Below are 25,897 nucleotides of genomic sequence, written 5' to 3'. Positions count from 1 at the left end.
ACATATTTTAAGATTACTTTGTCTATTATTTAAGCTTAAGTCTGATAGAGTTATAAGAGACCTCTGCATGCAGGAGCATTATATATTTCTCCCTAAATGTACTCGTAAATGAATTTTAGTAACTCAACTAATGTTTTAGTAACTAAATTAATTTTGCAAAGCTGGAAGCCATCATACAGTCACATCAAATAGTACTGAATTTTTATACCTGATAATTATTGCTAAAATGCTGAACAGTCTGCTTTAAGTAGAATTTTTTGTTGAAAAAATAATTACTGTATAAACTAAAATGTAGAGTAGGTAACACGTTCCATTTTTAAATGGATAGTTGGTATTTTGTTAGTCTGTTAACTTGTTTGCACTTAATGCAGTCTTGTTTTTTATTGCAAAAAAGGGTTAGAGTGAGAGCCAACTATTAGTGAATAGATACTTGAAGTCATGTATCACAGTTCAGAATCTGATTCAGTTAGCTTCTAACTGTGTGACCTTGGACAATTCTCCAGGCCTCTGTGAGCCTGGGAATTTTGTTTTGTTGTGTATGCGTGCTGCCTATAAAATAAGAATAGTAATGGTGCCCTAACCAGTGTAGCTCGGTTGGTTGGACATCGTCCTGCAAAGTGAGGAGTTACCGATTTGATTCCTGGTCAGGGCACATGCCTGGGTTGTGGGTTAAGTCCCTGTCAGTTTAGAGCACGTATGAGAGGCAACCACTCGAAGTTTCTCTCTCAACATCAATGTTTTTCTCACTCTCTTTCTCCCTGCCTTCCCTTGTATCTAAAAATAAATAAAAGTAAAATCTTTTTTAAAAAAGAATAATAATGGTGTCTATTTTATAAAGGTGTTGTAAGGTTTAGATAGTTTATGTAAAATACTTATAATAAATAGTGTCTGGTACATAACAATCAGTGAGTGTTAATTGTTCCTGTTATAGTGATATTATCATTGTTGTTGGGATTGATCTAGAACAAGGCTCCGTGAGTCAGTGATTTTCTTACCACAACCATAAAATCCCTAGTAACTTTTCAGAAACATACATGTGACTGAGTAAACAATTTTAGCAAGCTTACTTTTGCTTATCTTTGTGTTGGTTTTGGAAAGGTCAGGGACCTAACATTAGAGACCATCTGTGTGGAAGGAATATAGCTTTTGCTAATAACTGCTGGCATCCCCTTTGATTTTGCAGAATATGACCAGGATACCCACAATTTGCCATGTTCAGCTAAAATAGGACTTGCAGTCAGCAAAAGATTGTTTCTTATAAGCGTTCTAAGATCCCTCCATAGGATGTGGAAGACCGCAGGGGTGACTTCATGGCATGGCGATAATAGACAGTATGACCTGTTGGTTAATGAATTCTGACTCATAAAAGAAACGTTATTGCGTTTCAGCACAAATTCTGCAGGATCGCTTTCTTTAAAGATGTTTGTCAGAACTGGGATCAAAACATATAAAAGTGTGTGACTCAAAAAGATACACCACCACTATTAGAATAACACTGGGAGCTTGAAAAGAACAGACTGCTCCTGACCGCAAGGGTGCACCTAACAATGCATTTTGATAAATGCAAGAAGTGAGACTCAAAAGGCACATACCGTGTGATGCCATCTCCGCAGCGTTCTGGCACAGGGCCGGCCAGCAGGGCGGGCACCAGGAGCCGGTCCTCGGAGAGCGGTGGCACTGACCCCAGGGAGCCCTACGACGAGTCGATGGCAGTGGACTGTGCCCCGACTCTGGCGGTGCGGACGTGACTGTGAGCGTTGGACAAAGCTCAAACTTTACGCCAAAAGGGTTAATTTTACTATTGTTTATACATTTTATCTCAATAAATCTGGCATTAAAAAACAAAAAAAACCCCTCCTAGTATTGATACAGGTCAGTATTTCCTGTATGTAGAATAACATATTACTTCCCCTTCCCCTGAAATGTTGATACGTTTCTTATGTATTTACCATGTATTTGTGCTCACTTATTGCCAGTTTCAGTCACATTTTTAGTTCATTAACTATTTTACTTACTCTGTAAGCAGTAATTGTTTAAAAATTACTTGAAATTTTCTTTTTAATTTCATGGAATATATATCCTGTGTCTGTTTTATAGTATTTGTTTTCTGTATTAATCAGGATGCTACAAATAACATCAGTAACACTCAACCTGGCTTAAACAATAGGACTTTTACTGGCTTCATCTCTGTGGATATGGAACAGCCGCTCATAGCACTGAAGCCTACATAGGTACCCTTATTTACATGGAGCAGCAGAGAGCTCTTTTTCGGTGGTTCTTCCTTAAAAAATAGGGGGCCTCCTTTTCCAAAGCCACCAGTGCATATTTCCTCATGTCACCTTGGCTCCTGAACCAACCTCTCTGTTCCTGTGACTGTGACACCATTCATGGTCCCCTTTTTGATCCGGACGTAAGGTTAGTTTCCCTAAAGGAAGGCTACATAGTAGTGGGATGCACACACTAACCAAATCTGCATACCATTAAGAAATGGGGGGAGCCGTGGCTGGGTGGCTCAGCTGCTTGCAGTGTCTTCCGGGACACCAAAAGCGCAGGTTTGATCCCTGGTCAGGACACATGTCTAGTTTGCAGTTTCAATCCCTAATCAGGGCGCATAAGGGAGGCAGCATATTGATGTTTCTCTCTTTCTTCCACTCTCTCCCTTCCTTTTTCTCTAAAATCAGTAAACTTATCCTTAGGTGAGGATTTAAAAAAAAGTTTTATATAGAAATAGGGGGTGGGGGGCGAGGGAAGGATGCCAGGCAGGTAACGGTACTACTGCTTTACCCTGGATTTATTAAGTTAAACTAAAACCTTGACTAACTGGGGAATTTGCTGACTACATAGGTGTTATGTCAGTATTTCTGAGACCACAAATTACTTAAAAAGTATTATGTTACTTTACCTAAAGATTTCACATAACAATCCTCAACTCTGCTGGAAGAAGCAACCTGGTTATTTTCCACATTAGAATAGATGCTTCATGTAAAGCATAAGGTGGATGTCATATATGTCAAGTACAGTGAAGCATTCTAGAGCTTAATAGCATTTTTTTATAGTTTAAAATGTAGCATTTACACAAATTAGACCCTGGTTTAAAATATATTTTGGCACTAGAGTTTTTACTAAACCCTTGTTATACTTCATACTCTCCTAGAGTGAGAAAGGTTATTTCAGCAAAGTAACTAGGTAGAAATGTCTAAACAAAAAGATGCCTAGGTATAAAATATAAAATGCATCTTAATAGGACCAAACCCAAGGGCTTTGGATCATTAAAGAAGGCTCCACAGGCAAGGGATGCCATCGAAAGAAAAGTAAGTCCTAAATTCCCAGAGAGATGGAGACATGTTTGGATAAAGGTGGACAGAACAGTGTGTTTGGAAGAAAATGTGCCTGTCAAGAAGATACAGTAAGAAAGAAGTTTGAGGAAGTGACAAGGTTTGAACAACTCTGAATGGTATGCAGAATCTATATTTTATCCTGTCTTTGAGAGGAATACTATTGAAGGCTTCTCTTTCTATGCAAAGTAGGCTTATCTGGGCAAAGCAAAGTTTTAGAAAGATTCCTCACACAGCAGTATACACGGTGAGTTAGAGCCAAAAAATAGTGAAATCAGAACATTTGGCAACTATTCATTGGCTTGGGCTTGCGATACGGTGTGAGCAAAACAGGGTAGCAGTGATGAGAACCTAAAGGATGGATGCTGAAGACATAATACTATTATGAGAGGAGTTGGTAGCTCAGTAGATTTTGTGCTAGGAAACTAAGTTTACAGTAGTTCAAGATGCCAAAGACAGGTAACTGGAAAGGGACAGAGCCATTGCCAGGATGGTAAAGTTTGGGGTGCTGGTAGGATAGATGTTTTCCAGAAAAAAAAATGAGTTTAGTTTTACATTGACACCATGTCAAAGTGGAAATAAATGTCCAACAATAGGTAGGTGAAACTGTTAAAATATTTTATTGCACTTCAGTGTTTTACTGAAGCGTAGTAGACACAGGAGGCAGAACAGTTAACTGGGAGAAACTGTTCCTATCCTCAATGGAACTAGGAAGGTTCTACAAATATATTTAAGGGTTAAGTAAATATATACTGAAGACGTAATGAAGTGTGGATTTAATTTTAAAATATGGGTAGAAGGAGTGGATGGGGCATAGATGAAACAAGATTAACAATGAGTTGATAATTGTTGAATCTCAGCGGTGGACACATGGAGGTTCATTTTACTTTTTTTCCTACTTTTATATATGATAGAAATTTTCCACAACAATTTTTTTTTCCAGCAAAGGCAAAACGTTCTGTGCATAGAGCTGATAATTAGAAAAGATGTCTGAGAAAGTGATGAAACGCTGTCCAAAGAGTAGCCCAAGAGAGGTAGGGGAAAAAGAGAAAAGTATAGTGTCTGAGAACTGGAAAAGATAAAAGATATTTCAAGGAAAGGATGGATGATAGTGAAAACTGACTGCTACAGAGGTCAAAGAGAAGTTACCGTTTAAAGAAGCTGTTACAGATTATGTCCAGCAAATCGCCTATTGCTAATTTTGTTTCTTTCTGGCTGGATGTTCCTTGATGGCTAAAAGGAATTGGGTACCCGAGGAGCTTGAGAAAACTGTTTTAATGAAACCATTTGATGAGATGTTTATTACTTGAGAAATATTGTCCGAGCTTTATTTCCTAATATGTGAATATCTATTTTATTTGTAGGAGACAAATGAGCAAAAACTTCACAACATAGCCAATGAACTTTTGCTTACGGAAAGAGCTTACGTCAACCGACTTGACCTCTTAGATCAGGTAATATTTTCCTTTTCAGAATTATTTTAATTTTTAGCACTATACGTTATTTTAACTTCATAATTAAAGTCTTTAGAAACTATAAAGAAGGGTCTGACCATTTGGGGCCAGTGAAAGGAAATTTGTAACATTTTCAACTTTGTCAGTGAATTCACTAGGTATAAAGAGTATATACTTAATACAGAACAGACCGAAGGACTCTCTGTACAAGTCACAGTGCAATTGTCTGTTGTCTTTCAACTCTAAACCGTTTATTGTGGTTCTGTATGCTATGCTACTATTATAATCCAAATAAGAGATTGGTGATTCTGATGTGATACTAACGTAAATACAAAATAGATTCTTTTTGGCTCATTTGCTATTCAGCCCTATGTACACCATGTGAGTTGCGGCAGGGCCAGACGGGATTTTGAGAGTTCACTTGTTCAGTCTTGTAGGCAATGTTTTTTACAGTGCCTGGTGTAAGGTTGCACAGTCAATATTTGCTGATTATGTGAGTCAACTTTATCACATTTTGTACTTTTATTATGGTACGGCCTTGAATATCATTTCAAATGGACATTAGCAAAGAAAGGCTTTTTCCCAGTATTTTAAAAAAAGTTTTAAATTTTTACAAATGAAATGTATTGGGATGACATTGGTTAATAAAATTATGTAGGTTTCAGGTGTATAATTCTATAGTACATCATCTGTACACAGTACTGTGTGCTCACCGCCCCAAGTCAAGCCTCCTTCCATCTCCATTTATCCCCCTTTACCCTCTTCTACCCTCCCCCCAACCCCCTGTCAACTCCAGTAATCTCCATACTGCAGTCTGTGTCTATGAGGTGGTTTTGTTTTTTTTTGGTTTGTTTGCTTATTTGGGGGCTTTTTTTTTTTTTACTTCATCCCTTCACCTTTTCCACCCATTTCCCAACCTCCCCTCCCCCTTGACACCTGTCAGTCTATTCTCTTTATCTATGAGTCTGAGTCTATTTCTATTTTGTTTGTTCATTAGATTCCACATATACCTGAAATCATATAGTACTTGTCTTTCTCTGACTTGGTTATCTCATTTAACGTAATACTCTCCAGGTCCACTCATGCTGTCGCAAAAGGTAAGATTCCCCCGCTTTTTTATGGCAGAATAGTATTCCATTGTGTAAATGTACTAGAGATTTTTTTATCCACTCATCTACTGATGGACACTTGGGCTGCTTCCTAATCTCAGTGATTGTAAATAATGCTTCAGTAAACATAGGGGTACATATATTCTTTTGAATCAGTGTTTTGGGTTTCTTTGGAATTATTTTCACAAGTGGAATCACTGAGTCATAAGGCAGTTCCATTTTTAACTTTTTGAGGTTACTGCTTTCCACAGTGGCTGCACCATTCTGCATTCCTACCAACAGTGCACAAACACTTGTTGTTTGATAGTCATTCTGACAGGTATGAAGTGATGTCTCACTGTGGTTTTAATTTGCATCTCTCTGATGATTAGTGACCTTGAGTATCTTTTCTATGTCTATTGGTCATTGGTTTGTCCTCTTTGGAGAAGTGTCTGTTCAGGTCCTTTGCTCATTTTTTAATTGGATGGTTTGTTTTTTTGGTGTTGATTGTTACAAGTTTTTAATAAATATTGGATACTAACCCCTTATCAGATGTATCATTAGCAAATATATTCTCCCATTCAGTGGATTGACTTTTCATTTTGTTGATGGTTTCCTTTGCTGTGCAAAAAACCTTTTAATTTAATATAGTACCACTTGTTTATTTTTCTTTTGTTTCTCTTGCCTGAGGAGATATAGCAGAAAAAAATATTGCTACAAGAAATGTTTGAAATTTTACTGCATATGTTATCTTTTAGGATTTTTAAGGTTTTGAGTCTTACATTTAAGCCTTTTGTCCATTTTGAGTTTATTCTTTAATATGGTATAATAAAGTGGTCTAATTTCATATTTTTTTTTGCTCATGTATGTCCAATTTCCCCAACACTATTTATTAAATAGACTATCTTTATTTACCCTACTGTATGTTCTTGCCTCCTTTGTCAAATATTAATTGATCATGAAGACGTAGGTTTATTTCTGGGCTCTCTACTTTGTTCCACTGATCTATATATCTGTTTTTATGCCAGCACCATGCTGTTTTGATTAGTATGGTCTTGTGGTATAGTTTGGTATCAGGTAGTGTGATTCTTCCAACTTTGATCTTTCTCAAGGTTGCTGTAGCTGTTCCAAGTCTTTGGTGGTTTCATATAAATTTTTGGAACATTTGTTCTAGTTATGTGAAAAAATTTCTAAATGTATCTTAAGAGTGTTGAAAACTAAGGTCTCTTAATCCTGCTTCAGTGGTAAAATAACAAGATAACTGGTAGATTGTCTGCTAATACAGGCTCCTTTTATAACACAAAGTCCCCATGTTTGAGAGTTAGTTGTAAAAAAAGAATTGTCCCACTTCTGCCATTGGAAGACTGGAATGCTATAGGAGCAGGTTGTCCTGTACACAGTCCCTGTCATCGATTCCTAGACTAAATTGGGTCCCTGTTACAATGAGCCTCAAGGGACTGAATAAAGCTGTGTTATTTGAAATGATGGGTTCATGGCTCAAATATTCATTTCCCAAAGAATTTCTCCATAAGTCAATCAATTTATGTTGAGCTTGTATCTTTGAAACAATTCTTCTCCTCCTGGGGATCACAGACCTGAAACATTTTGGTATTCCCATAATGGAGATGTGTCTTTTCCTCTTACCTAACCGTGTTCCACACCCAGCCTCTCATCTTTTTCAGCCACATTAGCTTGTTCAGCTATTGTTGCTGACCTTAGAGAACTTTAGAGTCTTAATTGCTTCAATATCCTGTCTTTGGGAGTCTCTAAGGATGTAATTTTGTGTTCTTTTTGCCTCCCAAGAAAATGCAATGGAGGTGAATTTAGAAAATTAACAACCATCTAGACATTATGAAGGAACAAACCTGCCTGCATTTAGCAGAATGGCAAGAGGTATAGCAGCCCTAGTGGAGAATAGCTAAGACTGCAAATTCTTTTTTCTTGTCTTTAAGATACCAGTTGTTATGTGCAGGACAGGAGAAGATCTTTTTATACTCATACCAGTGTTTTAACTCAAACATCATTTTTTACTAAAGAACAATGTTTTTACTAAACATTGGAGAACTGAAATATCCTTGTGTTCATCCACTGACCAGCTCTTTATCAAGCACCTTTTCTACTGTGGAAACTAAATCATGATGTGCTCCCTCCCCAAGGAGAGTACAGTTTTAATTAAAAAAAAAATTATTCCAACAAATGACAGTTAAGACAATATGTAGTAAATGACATACATGTCATTCAAAACATAAATAGGAGTGGGGAAGTACCACAATTATTATGTGTACGTTAACTTTTTTAATCTCTTAACTCTACCTGTGGATAGGAAAGGTATGTCCTGTTAACCTCAGTTGGAAATTCTCTGGCACAGAAAAGGTTAACATGCCACAGAAAGAGGTGTAGGCTAGGTTAGAGTCATGTGTCCTCATTCTAATTCCTGGTACTTCTTAATCAAATAACATACTCACTCCTACAGTTCAAAAATGACTGATTTCTTGAACCATGAACATTTTCATTTATTCAACAAAATCTTACTGAAGAGTCCAATATGTGCCTAACATAATGCCAGGTGGTGAGCCAATAAATTTGAAGTAATGTCTGCTTTATTCTCTTATTCAGGTATTTTATTGCAAACTCTTGGAAGAGGCAAATCGAGGCTCATTTCCAGCAGAGATGGTGAATAAAATCTTTTCTAATATTTCATCAATAAATGCCTTCCATAGTAAATTCCTATTGCCAGAACTGGAGAAACGAATGCAAGAATGGTAAGAGGAATAGATAGCAACTGATGTGTCTAAGACAGTCACACTAGATGCTGTGTTATTCAGCTTTTAAATTGAAATACTAATGTCACCCAGAGCTGCAGGCAGACATTTGTGCTAAATTTTTATATTATAAACCAATAATAGAGGTTGCATGTTTTCAACTTTAGCTGAAAAAGATTTCCATCTCTGCTCCTCAAACTATGTTGACTAGTGAAGATAAGATATTAGGGATAATCTGGAACTTCAAGATTTTCTTAGCTCTCTCTTTACTATATCATTCCTAACTTCCTTTAATTCTCTACCTTCCTTCATTCTCTACCACTCTCACAGCAAAGTGGATCCAATAAAGCACAGTGTGTGTGTGTAGAAAAGTGATTACTTCATTTGAAGTTCTGTTAATTCTCTCATCCTATAAGAAATTTTAATGACTTGCTTCTATATTTTATACAGGGAAACTACCCCTAGAATTGGTGATATCCTTCAGAAATTGGCGCCATTCCTTAAGATGTATGGAGAATATGTGAAGGGATTTGATAACGCAATGGAATTGGTTAAAAACATGACAGAGCGCATTCCCCAGTTCAAATCAGTAGTTGAAGAAATTCAGGTAATATGACTCTTTTATTCAAGGCTATGCATCAATTTTTCTGTACAAATCGTAGTCTTCTAAGCCTAAAATGTAGATTGCAAGAGCTGTCCAAGACACCTAGCCAAACTCCATGCCATTCTGAATTATACAGAAGTCGTCTCTGAGAAGGTAAAATATTTATTGAGCATATGCCATATGTTGAATAGTGAACTCTCTATTTGCTTTTGAGACCAGGAGAGTGGTTTTATCAGGGATCCACGTACATGACAAAGCAAATTTCCATTTAGTTTTGTGCCTCTCTTGCCTTCTTTCAGAGGTTGAGGTGTTGGAATGAATCTAAAGAATGATTGCTACAAATCCTGACATCTTGGAAACATGATTATTTTGGATTTATTGTCACTTTATTTCTATGTCCTGATTTTTTAAAACTTTTAATACACCTAGATAGTGCATTTTAATAATGCCATAGATTATTAATCAAAATTGTTAAAACTATTCTTTGCTAAAGTTTAAATATTTAAAAGGAATTCTTTAGATCACATAAGATTCTGGGGTTGGGGATTCTCTTGCTCCTTGGCTGCTCTCTTTTGTGTTTATTCCTTCTCTATATTCTCCTGTGAGGTGATATAGTCAAGGAGCTTAACAGGGAGCTTGTTGCATAATAAGTGCTCACTACACCATGGTGCTGAGAGTGGTCATTATTTTATCAAATCTTAAATCCATCTTCACAATGTCTGCCACCTCCAGATTATGAGGAAGTGATGGGGTTGTGAAAGGAGCAATGGATTGACAATCAGCTAACTTAGTTTAGAATGCTAGTCTGCCACTTGCAATGATCTGAAGAGTCTCCTAACTCTTTTCAGCCACAGTTTCTTTATGTACAAATTTTGGGATCAGTAATGTTTTCCTGGGTATAGGTATGTTAGAGAAAATTAAATGAGATAACTAAACTTATTAATATTTATTAAGCAAAGCCGTTAACCCTCAGCTTTCATGCTAATTTCAGGATCTTTTTGCTTTTTCTGGTCTGCAATAATAACTTCCAAACTAGTTTCCCCACATGTCCTAAAACCATATTGCAGTAGGTTGATCTTAATATTGGTCTCTAATGATATCACTCCCCTGCATGAAAGCCTGCATTAAATGAAACAATATTAAATGTGGTTTGACATTATTACCCCAGATTACTGTTTCTTCTTCATCCTGTTTCCCTTCAAATGTATTATTTTCCAACAAAACTCAATTGTTCTTTTTTACTGAACATGTTTCATGCCCCACTGTCTTGGGCCTGTTCTCCAAGGTCACTCAATCTTCACTTGCCTCCTGGTCTTCCTCGCTTTACTTCCTACCCCAAGCCTGCCCTCATCCACGTTCATGTTAAATGCTCCTTTATCTGTGAAGCCTTTGGATTTTTGTTTGCTTTAAATGCAAACATCATGTCTAAAAACAATTTTTATACTCTGCAGTGTCTTAATCGTAATATGAGTTTAACAAATATGTTAAGATTCATGCTTTGTTTAATATGAATAAGAACATATTTTCAAGTAATCTTTTCCCTTTCTTATGTTAACGGCTTATTGAAAGCAAATGCTTTCTCCCATTTGGACTGATTTTCTCCTGGGAGATTTTCGTTTCTAATGGAAAAGAATGCCATGACCTAATGAAAAATTAAAATTTACTGACAGATGATAAAATGATCACATCTTGTCATTCTTTTTTAAGTTCAAAAGAAATGACATTTGTGGTAGCCTTATTATGAAATAGTTTCTGATGAGTCCAAAGTCATTTAATAAAGTTGTTCTTAGTGAAGCTCATTAAATAAAAGGTGGGGCAAAAGTAGGTTTACAGTTGTGAACACAAGAAACACAGTTTATTCTTGTATTGGTATTATTATTTATTTACTGTGTTATTTTCCATGCAAACAACTGTAAACTCATTTTTGGCATGCCCTGTAGATGCTTCTTTTGAAAATCCTTGGAGTATGATTTAATGACGTGACCTCACACACTCTTGTAGTGGCTAATTGAAGTGGTTGTCAGCAATCTGGAAAGCTCTTGCTTACGATTCTTGATTTTCCTTTCTGTTCTTACACTAGGTTGTTAGTTCTGAAACAGAAATGAAAGAATCTGGGGTGTTTTTAAATGCACATGCCCAGTCCTTAACCTCAAAGACTATAGTTTCACAGATGGAGATGGGCTTCAAAATTTCCATTATTAGTAGCACTCCAGATATTTCTAATGCAGATGTGCACACAGGCCATACTTTGAAGAGAGATTCTGCCCTCAATGAAAGCTCTGTACAACAGTGAATTTTGAGATTAGCTACCCTAATTTTTAAATCTTTCTTTAATAACCTAATTACAGAAACAGAAGATCTGTGGGAACTTGACTTTGCAGCATCACATGCTAGAACCTGTTCAGCGGATCCCCCGGTATGAGATGCTCCTTAAGGATTATCTGCGCAAGCTGCCCCCTGATTCTCCTGACTGGAATGATGCTAAAAGTAAGTACTTTTCCTCCTCTTTTCCATTATGGGATAATGTGATGGCCAAGCAGCGTTGTAATAACAAAGCCGGATATGTCTCATAGCCACTTCAGTAAAATATTGGTGACAGAAAAGAACCTCACTGGAAATTGTTATCAGCACCTCAGTTAGGAAAGCACTTTAGAACAACACAAATCACTCTTCTCATGTTGGTTTCACATGAATCATTAACTCTGAAATGTAAAACTATAGTCTTAGAGACATCTGGAATAGCAATACACAATGACCCTCTCACAGGAAGAATATACCATTCAGAATTACTAGTGCTGCTGGCTAATTAGGTAGGTTGGTGCCTACCAAGAAAGTTAAGGTGGCATTTATTATATAAAAATCACCTGAGCAAAGTTGGCTTAGGAGAGAAAGTGGTGTTATTTAGTGTCAGTCAACATTTTCCCTGGGAAAGCTTTATTCCGATTCTGCTGGTTGTCATATTTTACAGACTTGTCATTTATATCTTTTAGATCATAAATGAAAGGCTTTTTCTTTTTAAATCTCAAAAGTTTCAATAACAATTTTACTTTCTCATGTACTTTTAAAAAATCTGCTTGCTGTGAAGGTAAGAATGAAAGTTAAGAAATAGAAATGGGTTACTATCAGTAAGTATTAAAAATACTGGTGTGCAATCTTAAAGCATTGCCACTTCCCCTGGTAATTTCCTATCTTCTGTTATAAGTGAACCTTGATCACAGATGAGGAACACAAAACCCAATCTTTGTCTCGGAGCCTGTGCAGTGTTTTGAACGCAGGCTATCTCGGATTCGATTTTCCCACCATCCAAGTGAGTCAGTGACCACAGGAACTTCTCTCCTCCCTTTTCTCCCTCTTCAGTTTAGAGCTCTCCTGACTTGATTTCTTCCACTTTTTATTTGATCTCCACTGGCCACTCATCTGGCCTGTGCTTGTGTTAGTGGCAGAACTAGTGGTTGGGTTGGAGGCGGGAATCCCCGCGGCTGCTCCTCAAACCGGCCCCCTGCGCAGTGCCTCCAGCCTGTCTTGTTTTGTTTCCCCTCCGCCGTGGGCTCTGTAGAGAATGCACAGAATTGCCCAACTCGGCATAGTTCTCCAAAACATAAGTTAAAGTCTTTGAATATAGAAGAAACTGGATTTTTATTTATATCTTGGAGAACTAGATTTTTCTATATTCAAAGATTTTGACTTCCTCTAAGGTACTACTGTCAAATATGACCAAGTTGGCAACATGGTAGTGTATTTTATTACTTTTTTATTTCCCATTGCTACTTACACTAAAATTCTAAGGAAATCATAAAGGGAGACCTAAAAGTAAGGAAAGCAACAGACGTACATTTTGTTCAGCAAAGAAGAGAGAAAATTTCATCCAGAGGTGATAAGGTGGTTGTAACAGAATTAACCCAACCAGGATTCATAAGATAGAAATAAAGTGCAAGAGCAGGGCATGGTGTAGGATTGAGAGTGTGGCCGCGCCGGCTGGAGGCCTCAGCTTTCCCAGCTTCGCCGGCTGCCACGGAGCTCCTGCCTTGCTCATTCCAGGAGTTCCCATTCCTATGCTACCACCCACCCAGCAACAAATCCCTCTGTCCGCATTGGCATCAGAAGATTCTCTTTCGCCTGGCTCAGGCGAGAGCCATGGTTGTCTTTTTCCCAAAGAAAGGTGGCTCTGCCCAGTGGTTAAATTACTCATAAGAATGAATAAAATAATACCACTGAAATGTAGAATTTGAGTCAGAAGGCTTAGGTTCAAGTGCGGTCCTTTAATATCACAGTTGTGTGACTGTATCCCGGGCACAGCACTCTCCATTCCTTTCATCTGACAAATGGAGCCAATATGCTTTCCTTTCAGGGTTGGAGAAGGAGTAATTGACCTAATATCTATGAAAGCACCTGGCAGAGTGCCATGTCCCAAGTTAGCGTACATGGGGTTTGTTGATTTTGAAAGTTTCATTTGGATTAAATGTACCCGTAAGCCTAATCATTGTATATGATTTTTTATGAGGCAATACCCTTCAAGTTCCAAGTATTGATCCACTTACAAATGAACTTTTGAAAGCATCTAGTTTGTAAATGAAAATTGCCCTTGCCTTTACTGTGCGTCTTTGGTCTCAGATTTCTGCCACTTTTTTTCTCTTCCAGAATTATTCTTATTGTAATGAGAAGTGTGTTATTCAGCTATCTAGTAGCATAGTAAGGACAACATATATTTATTTTCTTTTCTTTTTCCCCATTTAGAATCACTTGAAATTATATCTACAGCAGCAAGCCATTCTAATAGTGCAATAAGAAAAATGGTAAGTGTTTTTCAGAGGAGACAGTAATCTTGTAGTTGGATAATTGTCAACAATATAACCTAATATTATCTATAGGTTTGGATCAAAATGAATTGATACAGATAAATGAAAAAGATTGTTTGCAAACTGTTTAATGTTTTCTGTAATAATCTCCTCTTCTCCCAGGTTTTCATTTTCTCATAACCGACATAATGTATGCCAAAATTTATGCTAAGTTCCAGTCACTTCTGAGTTATTCATATTTGAGCCAACGTTGATGTATTATTAAAGCCACTATGGTGAAACCTCCTTATATTTGATCTTGCTGTGTTTTTGTTTTAATTTCCTAGGAGAACCTAAAGAAACTCTTAGAAATTTATGAAATGTTGGGAGAAGAAGAAGACATTGTAAATCCTTCAAATGAGCTAATAAAAGAAGGACAGATCCTTAAACTAGCTGCTCGGAACACATCAGCACAAGAACGCTACCTTTTCTTAGTGAGTATTGTAGTGTGAGCAAATTGCATAAGAATAATTTATAAACGTTTTATATACATCTTGAATAAGTAGGATGCTTTCTGTATCTCTAACCTGGTGCAGTCACCATTGTCAAGGTTCCACAAAAGGAATGTCCTTAGTAACTGACACTTGTTCTTTCAGGGACACCAATCTTTTTCTTGAAGTATTTTTCTATCATTTTTCTGTGTATTTATCATATGTAATTCACTTCAGTAACACATACTAAAGACAATTTAACCTTCTCCTGAAGATTATAGCCATCAGTAGTGTGTATGTGGGTGAGGACATGCTTTCTGGAATCCTCCTTTTCTTGTTTCAGATTTTCTCTTTCCTTTCATTCTCATAGGTTGAAAGGTACCATTTTCTGGTTATTGGTTTGGTCAACATACTGTTCCTTAACAACAGTTCTCTTCCTAATCTTCTCTAACCACTACTTCTAATCTTTTTAGTATGAAGTATATGAGCAACGTTGGAAAACTAGTACCTAAAATACCAAGTGAAAAGCATATGAGTTTGCTACATGGTTCCTTTCCACTGCAGTCAGTCCCTGTCCCTTCTTTCATTTCCTTGAAGTGACAATTAGGCTTATCTCAAATGCAAGAGCGCTTTCTGGGGTATCCACGCTATTTATTTTTAGTCACTGGTAATTCCAGCTTGTTTTCTTATCTAATGATATAATGAAAATCATACTAATAGCTAACATTGAGTCACAGTAAGCCAACATTGAGTAATAGCTCAGTAAATGTTAGCTATTATTACAATTATTACTTATAGACAAAGAAACAGAGAAACTTTGGTAAAAAAGCTGCCCAATGACTGGCACCCGATTACAGTCTCAGGATGTCACTCACATCTGGCTTTCCTGCTGCAAGGCAGTCACCTCACCACTATAATATGAGTTGTCATTGGGAGCTAAGAAATTTCTGTTGTCTGGGTACAGTCTCCCTTGAAAGGAAAACTTATGGAAACTAATTGTCATGCAGAGGAGTGTTCCCATTTCTTAAAAAGAACATATGGTCACCATATGACCCAGCAGTTCTACTCCAAGTTTGTGTAACTCAAGAAAATTGAAAACATGTATCTACATAAAACTTATATTTGAATGTTCATAGCAAAATTATTCATACCAGCCAAAAAGTGCAAACAACCTAAATGTTCATCAACTTATGAATGGGTAGACAAATTGTGTAGACTATCCCTGCAGTAGAATATGATATGCCAGTAAAAAGAAATAAACTACACTTCCTGCCCAGGTAGCTCAGTTGGTTGGAGTGTTGTCCCTTACACCAAAATTGTTACAGGTTGGATCCCCAGTCAAAGGCACATACCTAGGTTGTAGGTTCAGTCCTCGATCGGGGAATGTTTGGGAGGCAACCAATTGATGTTTCTCTCTCTCTCTCTCTCTCTCTCTCTCTCTCTCTCACTCTCTCTGAAATCAATAAGCATATCCTTGGGTGAGGTATGTGGGCTCTGGGCAGGTAGGTTTTCATCCGAAAGGTGTGCTTGCAAATGAGTCATTTACTGTCTGGGAATCGGGTGACCCTGGGAGGAGCCGTCTGTCCGGTGTCAGTAAGGTCCAACAAATGTCAAAGCATCCAACATACAGATTAAACAGACATACGCAATACACCATTTGGGGGGGAAATGCCTGGAAGTCCATGTCTTGCCTTTGTCATTACCCTGCCTTTAGGTGCATAGGTCATTTTTCTGTTCCCTCTTCCACATTAGTGTTATACTGTCTACAGTGGAACTTCTAACCAATTGCGTTAGTTGAATTTTCACATTTGAGAATTGTTCTGGAAATAGTTTTAGGTTGCCTGCCTTGATACAGACCCAAATTAAGCAGCTATTAGAACAGGTGGCAAGAGCCTTGAGGGAAAAGAGCAGCAGTAACTTTGAGGCAAAGACCCATCTTGTTCCAGTTGTTACAAGCTCTCAAACATCTCATGATGCCATTGCCTCCAGGGAGAATAAAGCCACATGGCAGGAACTTTAGGGAAGCCACATTTATCTTTTGCAGACCATCTTAGAAGCCTTTCCTGCAGTGTTTCCACTGTTAACCCTCCCCTCTAATGCTGTGTTTGTCTCAGACGCCCTCCTCTGGCCTGCACACTTTTATTCCCGTAGAGCATCTTGGTTTTTTCATATGTAGAAACTTCAGAAGTACCATTTTTATTTTCCTTTTGCTCTAGAAAAAACATGAGAGCTGGTTTTCCGTTTCCTACTCTGGGGAAGCTACATTCATCTGAAGAGTCAAATTATATTTAGAATCTGATTTTGGCTTTCAAATCTTCATGTGTTTGCAAATTTGCCTGCCTCCACACCATTTTTTAAAAATATGTCAGTGGTAGGGTATTCTGTTAATAACCACACCTGACAGGTGAAAGTTTTTTAAAAATGCACCAAATTATCCTATAGAATGGCCCAAGAGCTTTTATTCTTGGCCTTTTGGAGTTCTATTTCTTATTTCCTTGTAACTTGACAGATTTAGATTTTTTTTCCCTTTATTTAAACTTTTAATACAGACTAGGCTCTGGAAACTCCTCCAAAAATATGCTTTTACCTTCTAAATCAAACTTCAATGAAACAGTCACTAGTGAGACATCAAATTGAATTATTTCATTCAAATAAATATATTTTAAGAAACTTCAAATAAATAATGGAGGAATGCTAGAGATCAAGAATGGGGCACTTCCCTACACTTTGAATAAGACTGAGACTTGCTTCTAGGTTTTGGCACAGCCTAGCACTTTTAACACTGGTCTCACCAGTCAGAGGTTGCTTTGCCAATATCTACTTCAGAGCGATGGGCCTGGAGTAAAAAGGAACCTCCTACACTGAAAAGGAAAGTTGATCTACTAGGAGTTATGGTTGCTGTAACTTCTTCTTTTAGTACAGTAGAAGCCCAGAGAGATGACAGTGGCTTTTGCCACAAGAACAAGGTTCATAGGGGGATCAGGACTCACTTCCTTTACATGTATACCATCTACTTCTTTGTAAGCGATATTTTATATCCTTCAAGAGCTCTCACCTTCACCTTTAGGAAGAAGAAAAGGGGTATTTATTGACTAGCATTAGATTTTGACCTATATATTGAAAGGTTAATAGTTATTGACATTTTGGAGTGTAAAGTTCCACTTAGGAAGAAGATAATAGGAGAAATGTAATCCTGAAAACATGAAAGGGAAAGAGAAAAGTATCATTTAATATAAGATCGTCTGTCATCTTGTTTGAGCATAACTACAAAAAGTAAATGCTGCCCTAGCCAGTGTGGCTCAGTTGGTTGGAGCATTTCCCTATAACCAAAAGTTTGCTGGTTTGATTTCCAGTCAGGGCATGTGCCTAGGTTGTGTGTTCAATCCCCAGTCAGGGAACATACAAGAGGCAACTAATCAATGTTTCTCTGTTACATCAGTCATCAGTGTTTCTTTCTCTCTCTCCCTCCCTCCCTCCCCACCTTCCCCTACTCACTAAAAGCAATGGAAATTTTGTCGTTGGGTGAGGATAAAAAAAGCAAATACTAAGAACTTCCATATTCACTTGTGTTTCCATAAAGTAACAAGACTTTGCTGAACTTTGTAAAGTGAACTTGAGAACAAGTATCAGATAACTCAGAAATTTTATGCCAAAACATCACATTTATCACTCAACTTACAGAAAAAATTTGGTGGTTTTTGCTGTCTTTAGAGTGTGAGCCCTGTCCCTTTTGGTGCTGGCTGGGCAGCTGGTCCTGCACCATTCATAGCCTTGACCAAGTCCCTACCTGAGAAGGCCTTGATAGACGAGAGAAAGAGATGTCAACATGAAGGTAGCAGGCAAGCTGTTGCCTTAATCAAGCTGGGATGGTGCTGAGAACCTCTCAGTGCATTTTCAAATCTCTAGATCATAGCTGCTAGAGTTCTGAGGCTCTGACTGTCATAGTGAGAGTACAGCAGACATGATAAAGGCATAGGTTATTAGTGTTCACTTCTCAAAATGTAAACGTGAAATGTGGTGGTCATATATCCGATAAAATGCACTTGTGTCCTTTTATTTCTGCATTATCCACTTGTGGAAATGAAATTTCTGACGCTGGTTACAGGAAGTTGCAAAATGATATATGAGGAACAACTGGTGAGAAATTTGCTTTCAGAATGAGTACAATACACGTTATCACGAAAAACATGTTGAAATGTCTTTAAATATCCATCACCATTTCTAGTCTTTATGGTGGTGTGGAGCCAAACAGAAGACCTGGCAGAATACAACATTTTCCTTATTTCATCCTGTCAACAACATGTAACTGTTACAGATAATGATCCTGAGACATGCGAGGTTACGTTGTGAATAAGGGTGTAAGTCCCCAGTTGCTCTCATCTTTGAAAAATATATGCGACCCTAGAAACAACTATGAAGGACGAATATAGATATGGACCTTTTTTAGGAATCTGCCTATGAATTAACCCAAATATTTAGACCCTGTCATCCTTTTGCATGTTTTAATACATACAAAGGGAATCAAATGCCCTCCCAAAATCATTGCTTGGGCCTGATAAGCAAGGGCTGTTCATTGTTGCCTAGGGATGAGGCACTGCACAAAATTTGATTCAGGTTCAAAATAAAGTTGTTCATTTTAAAAGTAAATCTCATAAAGCTCTGGCTGGGTGGCTAAGCTCATTGGAGCATTGTCCTTGTGCGCCAAGGTTGTGGCACAAGACAATGCTCCTGGTCAGGGCACATACAAGAATCAACCAAGGAATACATACAGTAAGTGGGGCAACGATTCCATGTTTCTTCCTTTCTCTCTCTCTCTAAAATCAATAAATACATTTTTTAAAGTAGATCTTATAAAGACTATCTTTAAAGATGCTTTGCTAAAATAGCTGACTTTTCTGTTCATTTATACAGGATGAATTCTTAAGCATGATATGGGTCAATATAAAACAGTGATGTAGTTTCTTATGGTGTTAATATGCTAACCCCACATGTATGAATAAAATTTAAGATAATAATTTTTGGCTATATGTTAATTTAACATTAAACACACTGATAAAAATAATTACTAAATATTACTCTTTCCCTCTGACAGCTGATACACAGTTGCTCCCTAAGACACAAACATTAGAAATTTTGTGATCTAAGTACTTTAGTTTTATGGACTGAGAATTTCAGCTGCCGGTGTATGGAAGGCTCTTAATAAATTATTGCTGAATTTAATTGAATTAATTTCATTAATAGTACAAAATGAGGATTGGTTTATTTAAATATCAATAAAATATTTATGAACCAACACAGGGAAGTGTATGCTATGAATTTTAAAATTCAATAATTTTGGTACAAGCATAAAATCTCAATATTGTATTGAGATAATTTTGCTCATATAGAAAGTATGATACTCCTTGGGAAGTCCTTGTAATGTTGCCTAAGATTACTTTCAGTATTGGTCACTTTCTTCTTTGTTTTCCTATTTATTATTGATATGTGTTCTGCCTCCTTGCAGTTCAACAACATGTTGCTCTACTGCGTGCCAAGATTCAGCTTGGTGGGCTCTAAATTCACAGTGCGAACCAGGGTTGGCATAGATGGAATGCAAATCGTAGAGACCCACAATGAGGAATACCCGCACACTTTCCAGGTGTCTGGGAAAGAGAGAACACTGGAATTGCAAGCCAGGTAAGAGAACCATTTCTATCACACAGCTTTCAAAAGCAGCAGAATTAGTTGTAGAACAGAATAATTCTGAGGATCTTTCCCAAGTGAATGCTACAGATCTCTGCCATTCTGGTTGGACGTAAGTGGAGAGTTGAAAGCTCTAGAAAAGCAGGAATGATGTCTTCCATTATGATTCCTCTGCAGTGCCTAGGATAGTTGTTTTCAGAAAGTAAGCATTCAGTAAACTGTACTTACTCTTTAGATATACAAGGTGCTCAGAGAATGAAGTTGTTGCATTTAAGCCAAGTTTTGAGTCTTTGTAGGAAAAGATTCTCCCCTAATCCTTTTTCCTCCATCCTTCCTTTGGTACACAAATGTTTATTGATGATTATTATTCCATGCCAGATGTTGAAGTTTAACACTTAGTCTTTCAGAGTCTCTGCAATCATGTGACTTAATGATACTTTGATGGAGAGAATGTTCGGAGGAGGCAGGGTAAAAAAGGTAATGATTCTTTTGTCATTTTTGGAGGATACACCAAGGAGGCCATTTGGGCCTCTAGCAACTAGGACTTTGTATATGCTTCTTGTATGCTTCACTGAGTGAGAGAGAAAGGGCTGGAGTTCCCCCATCCATCGGCCTAGCATAACCATGTTGGAAAGAAAAAACAGGGCAACCACTACGGTGGATCACAGCTACCTCTTGTGTGAACCACTGCAGGACAGATTGCTGTCAGGTCTTGAAATACCTGCTTTACTAAGACTGTTACCCCTTTAGCTTACCTGGCATGGTGAAAATAGGGATACTCCAGAAAGTCACAGATCAGAGGGTTAAGTGCCAACCCCAGCCCTCATGTTTCTGATACCCTAGAATCTGTGGAGAGTCAGAGCCCTTCTGTTCATTTGCACCAATAGTGTGTGTTTCTGGCTGCTCCCATGAATTCATCCTGGGTTTTTGCACTTAGAAACTACAGAGCTTAAACTTCAGGCTTTGATAAGGGAATAAATCATTTTAGCAGGAATTTGTGCCCTGGAGGTCAGGAACTGGTGAAATTACAATTGTGAGAGATGTAGCAGGCTGCAGGGGGACTGATCTAAGGATTCGAAGGTGGCATTTCAAACATGAGTTGAAATGATGGAGGGCTTGGCTCTGAATATAATGATTTTTCTACCTTATCATAATAGGGTTTGGACCCCAGGCATCAAACCCAAGAGAAGAATGTATTTTGTTGACTCACTGAGTGATTGCACTTGGCAACAAGGAAGCCTACACTATAGTTCTGATCATTAAAGATCTTTTTTTTTTTAACCTTTTTTTAATTCTTATTTATCCTATTACAGTTGTCCCAATTTTCCCCCCTTTGCTCTCCTCCACCCAGCCCACCCCCCGCTCCACAGTCAATCCCCGCACGGTTGTCCATGTCCAAGGGTCATTCATACATGTTCTTCTACTGAACCCTTCCCCTTCTTTCCACCATTCCCTCTCCCTTTTCCCCTTTCCCCTCTGGCAGCTGTCAGTCTGTTCCATGTTTCCATGTCTCTGGTTCTGTTTTGTTCATTAGGTTCCTCTTATATGTGAGATCATATGGCATTTGTCTTTCACCAACTGGCTTATTTCACTTAGCATAATAGTCTCCAGTTCTACCCATGCTATTGCAAAACATAGGAATTCCTCCTTTCTTTCTGCTGTGTAGTATTCCATTGTGTAAATCTACCACAGTTTTTTAATCCGTTCATCTACTGATGGGCACTTAGGTTGCATCCAGCACTTGGTTATTATAAATAGTACTGCTATGAACATAGGGATGCATAAGTTCTTTTCAATTGGTGTTTCAGGATTTTTAGGGTATATTCCCAGCAATGGAATCACTGGGTCAAAAGGCAGTTCCATTTTTAATTTTTGGAGGAAATTTGATGCTGTTTTCCACAGTGGCTATGCCAGTCTGCATTCCCACCAACAGTACACAAGGGTTCCCTTTTCTTCACATCCTCACAGGCACTTGTTGTTTGTTGATTTATTAATGATAGCCATTCTGACAGGTGTGAGGTGCTATATCATTGTGGTTTTAATTTGCATTTCTCTGATGGCTAGTAATGTTGAGCATTTTTTCATTTATCTATTGGTCATCTGTATGTCCTCCTTGGAGAAAGGCCTATTTAGGTCCTTTGCCCATTTTTTAACTGGGTTATTTGTCTTCCTGGTGTTGAGTTCTATGAGTTCTTTATATATTTTGGAGATAAACCCTTGTCCAGTTTATCATTGGCAAATATCTTCTCCCATGTGGTTTACTTTTCATTTTGATGTTGGTTTCCTTAGCCATGCAGAAGCTTTTTAATTTGATGTAGTCCCATTTGTTTATTTTTTCCTTTATTTCCCTTGCCCTAAGAGATATACTAGCAAAAATATTGCTACGTGGGATATCTGAAATTTTTTGTTTTTGTTGTTGCTATAGGAATGGGATTTTTTTTTTTAGTTTACTTTTCTGATAGTTCCTTGTTGGTGTACAAAAATGCCATTGATTCTGAATATTGACTTGTATCCCGCTACTTTGCTGAATTCACTTATTAGGTCAGGTAGTTTTTGTTGGAGCCTATAGGGTTTTCTATCTACACTATCATGTTGTCTGCAAATAACAACAGTTTTACTTCCTCTTTTACAATTTGGATGCCTTTTATTTCTTCTTGTCTGGTTGCTGTTGCTAGGACATCTAGTATTCTGTTGAATAAGGGTGGTGAAAGCAGACACTCTTGTTTTGTTCCTGCTCTTAAGGGAAATGCTTTTATTTTTTGCCCACTGAGTATGATATTGGCAGGAGGTTTTTCATTTATGGCCTTTATTATATTGAGCTATGCTCTCTCCCTTCCCACTTTGCTGAATGTTTTATCATAAATGGGTGCTGGATTTTATCAAATGCTTTTTCAGGATCTATTGATATGATAGAAAAAGGAGGAAAGAATTTTCTCCTTTTTCTATCATACAAATTCTTTCTCCTTTTCTATCACAAAGGAGAAAGAATTTTGTCTTTCATTTTGTTTATGTAATGTTATCACATTTATTGATTTGCAAATATTGTATAATCCTTGCATCCCTGGAATAAATCTCGTGTGATCATGGTGTATGATTTTTTAGTGTATTGTTGGATCAAGTTTGCTAATATTTTGTTGAGCATTTTAACATCTATGTTAATCAGAAATATTGGCCTATAATTTTCTTTCATTGTTGTGTCTTTACCTGGTTTTGGGATTAGGATAACACTGACCTTGTAAAAAAGAATTTGGGAATCTTCCCTCTTCTTGATTTTTTTTGGAATAGTTTGAGATAGACAGGCGTTAGTTTTTCTTTGAATATTTGGTCAAATTCACCTGTGAAGCCATCCAGTCCAGGGCTTTTGTGTGCTGGTAATTTTTTGATTACTGCTTCAATTTTGCTAGTTGTTATCAGTCCATTCAGGTTTGCTGCTTCTTCTTGATTCAGTTTTAGAAGATCGTATGTTTCTAGAAATGTATCCATTTCACCCAGTTGTCCAATTTCTTGGCATATAGTTGTTCGTAATAATTTATTTTTATTTTAAGATTTTTTATTATTTACTTTTAGAGAGAGGGAAAGGGAAGGTGAAAGAGAGAGAGAGACATTGATGTTCCAGAGAAACATCTCAGTCAGTTGCCTCTCACACACCCACTGCTGGGGACCTGGCCCGCAACCCAGGCCTGTGACCAGGAAATGAACCAGCGACTTTTCCTTTCCAGGCTGGTGCTAGTCCACTGAGCCACACCAGCCATGGCATTTCTTACAATCTTTTGTATTTGTGGTATCAGTTGTTACCGCTCTTTCATTTCTGATTTTACTTATTTGGGTCATCTTTCTTTTTTTCCCGATGAAGTCTGGTTAACCATTAATTTTGTTTAACTTCAAAGAATCAGCTCCTGGATTCATTGATCCTTTGAATTGTGTGTTTCGTTTCTATGTCATTTAATTCTGCTCTGGTCTTGATTAGTTCCTTCCGTCTGCTTGCTCTGGGCGTTGCTGTTGTTCCTCTAGTCCTTTTAGATGTAGGGTTAGCTTGTTTATTTGAGATTTTTCTGTGGTCATTAGAGAAGCCTTCATCGCAGAAGAATGAAGATGCTGCTGCTGGCTGTGAAATGTCAGCATGCTTTCAAATCTGCAATTGCAAGATGTGTGTCTGAAGAACAGAATATTTTCAAAGTTTCTTGGGTTGCCTGAGTTGGGGACTCCAGCCCCATTTATCAGGTTGGGCTGTTTTCTCTTTAGGATAGGGCTGATTCATGAAGAATTTTATAAAGCACAGATCTAGTCATCACTTTGTAGAGTTCCAATATACAGTATTGGATAGATTCCAGTTAGTATAGAAACATGGTCATTTTACTTAAATTTTTTATTCCCCTGATATCATTGCTCTAGATATATTTATATTCTAGAATATATTATTATTATATAGTAATCTGAAGATTGAAATTAAGTGATTACTCCCTCAGCCCAGCCCGCCTGGGGTCCAGGGAGCGGGGCCAGAGGGATATCAATGCTGGAGGCTGGGTGTCCTGCGGTTTAGTTGCTGGACCCTCCGGCCAGTGCAGCCATGTCACTAGGTCGCCCACAGAGGCTGAGGGCACAACCCTGACGCCTCTACAGGGAACACAGGTGCAAGGGCGGTGGAGGGGGCCCAAGGGCAGGGCCCTCGGTGTGAGCGGGAGGCTAGCGAAGGGGACTGCGGGGGGCGGGGCTGGTCCTCGGCCCCCGGTCAATCCGTCCGCGTGGTGCGGTTCCCGCGCGCTCAGGGCGTCCGTAGGGCCCCCCAGGCCCGGGCCCAGCGGGAATTGCGGACAAGTGTGCAATGACTCTCAAGAATGGAGACGTTCAGAATGCCGGAATGTTAGCGGGATGACATGGCAACCAAACTTGGGTGCATATTTGGAGATATTTCAAGATAATTCACTTCCGAAGCCGCCTGAGAAAAGAGGGTTATCCTTTTGTTGCTAAAGGAGTCAGCCTCAAGGCTGACCTCTTATACTCTGCGCACTCCTCCAGATTCAAAAGAATATAAAGTATTTCTGTTTTCTGTAGTTTTTATTCAATGGTTTTTGGTTGCTATATGGGTATAAAAATGTAGTGATAAGTAACCTCAACAAAGGAGTAAGTCAAAACCATTAAAGACTCCAAGTTTCCTTGACTTTAGAAAGCTAAAATCAGCCAGCCTCAACTTCACTTTCAGGGCAGTAGAGCCGATTTCGTGGGGGCAGGGCACAGCCATAGAGGGAAACCTTTTTGCGGGGGAGAGATGGAATCCCCACCCAGCCTGCCCCGAGGATCCCCCGATGAGCAATAAGCAGGCCCTTTCATCTGCCAGGCACAGAGTCCGGCAGCGCGCCTGGGACATGGTGCCGTTCGGTGATAACTTTCCTAGGAAGAGGGACAGTGTCACCGGAGCAAACCTCCGGCCACACTGGTAGGGATGTGATCCCTGTGGGCCTAAGGCGTGTGCCCTGCAGCCTGGAACTCAAGACTTAGCCCGCGTCTACCAAACACATGCACACAGACCCTGTTCTTTTACAGTCTTCAAAATCCCTCAGTTTTGAGATCTTAGGCCAGAGTCTACTAAAGGGGATTTTTCTAAGATAGTATATGATAACAACCAGCTATATAAGCTACCTGTAAGGACGATGAAATAAAGAAAATTTGCCTCCACACGAAAACAGGGGACTTGACTATAGTCAAGGG

The 25,897-nt window shown here is 38.3% G+C and overlaps 1 protein-coding gene across 1 annotated transcript in view; it reads left to right on the top strand.

Moving 5' to 3' along the window:
- The window catches only part of FGD4 (FYVE, RhoGEF and PH domain containing 4), a 207,713-nt gene that overhangs the window by 168,445 nt on the left and 13,371 nt on the right, over nucleotides 1-25,897 (top strand). The window contains exons 5-11 of the mRNA XM_054591270.1: nucleotides 4,700-4,789; nucleotides 8,494-8,639; nucleotides 9,090-9,246; nucleotides 11,592-11,730; nucleotides 13,978-14,036; nucleotides 14,366-14,512; nucleotides 20,013-20,185. Coding sequence (XP_054447245.1) covers nucleotides 4,700-4,789; nucleotides 8,494-8,639; nucleotides 9,090-9,246; nucleotides 11,592-11,730; nucleotides 13,978-14,036; nucleotides 14,366-14,512; nucleotides 20,013-20,185 — 911 coding nt within the window. The remainder of the gene's footprint in view (nucleotides 1-4,699; nucleotides 4,790-8,493; nucleotides 8,640-9,089; nucleotides 9,247-11,591; nucleotides 11,731-13,977; nucleotides 14,037-14,365; nucleotides 14,513-20,012; nucleotides 20,186-25,897) is intronic.

Source organism: Pteronotus mesoamericanus, unplaced genomic scaffold (genome assembly GCF_021234165.1).
Source record: "Pteronotus mesoamericanus isolate MK-2021 breed Mesoamerican mustached bat unplaced genomic scaffold, CSHL_Meso_final scaffold_21, whole genome shotgun sequence".
Taxonomy (NCBI): Eukaryota; Metazoa; Chordata; class Mammalia; order Chiroptera; family Mormoopidae; genus Pteronotus; species Pteronotus mesoamericanus.
This window is presented reverse-complemented; position numbering and strand designations above follow the sequence as displayed.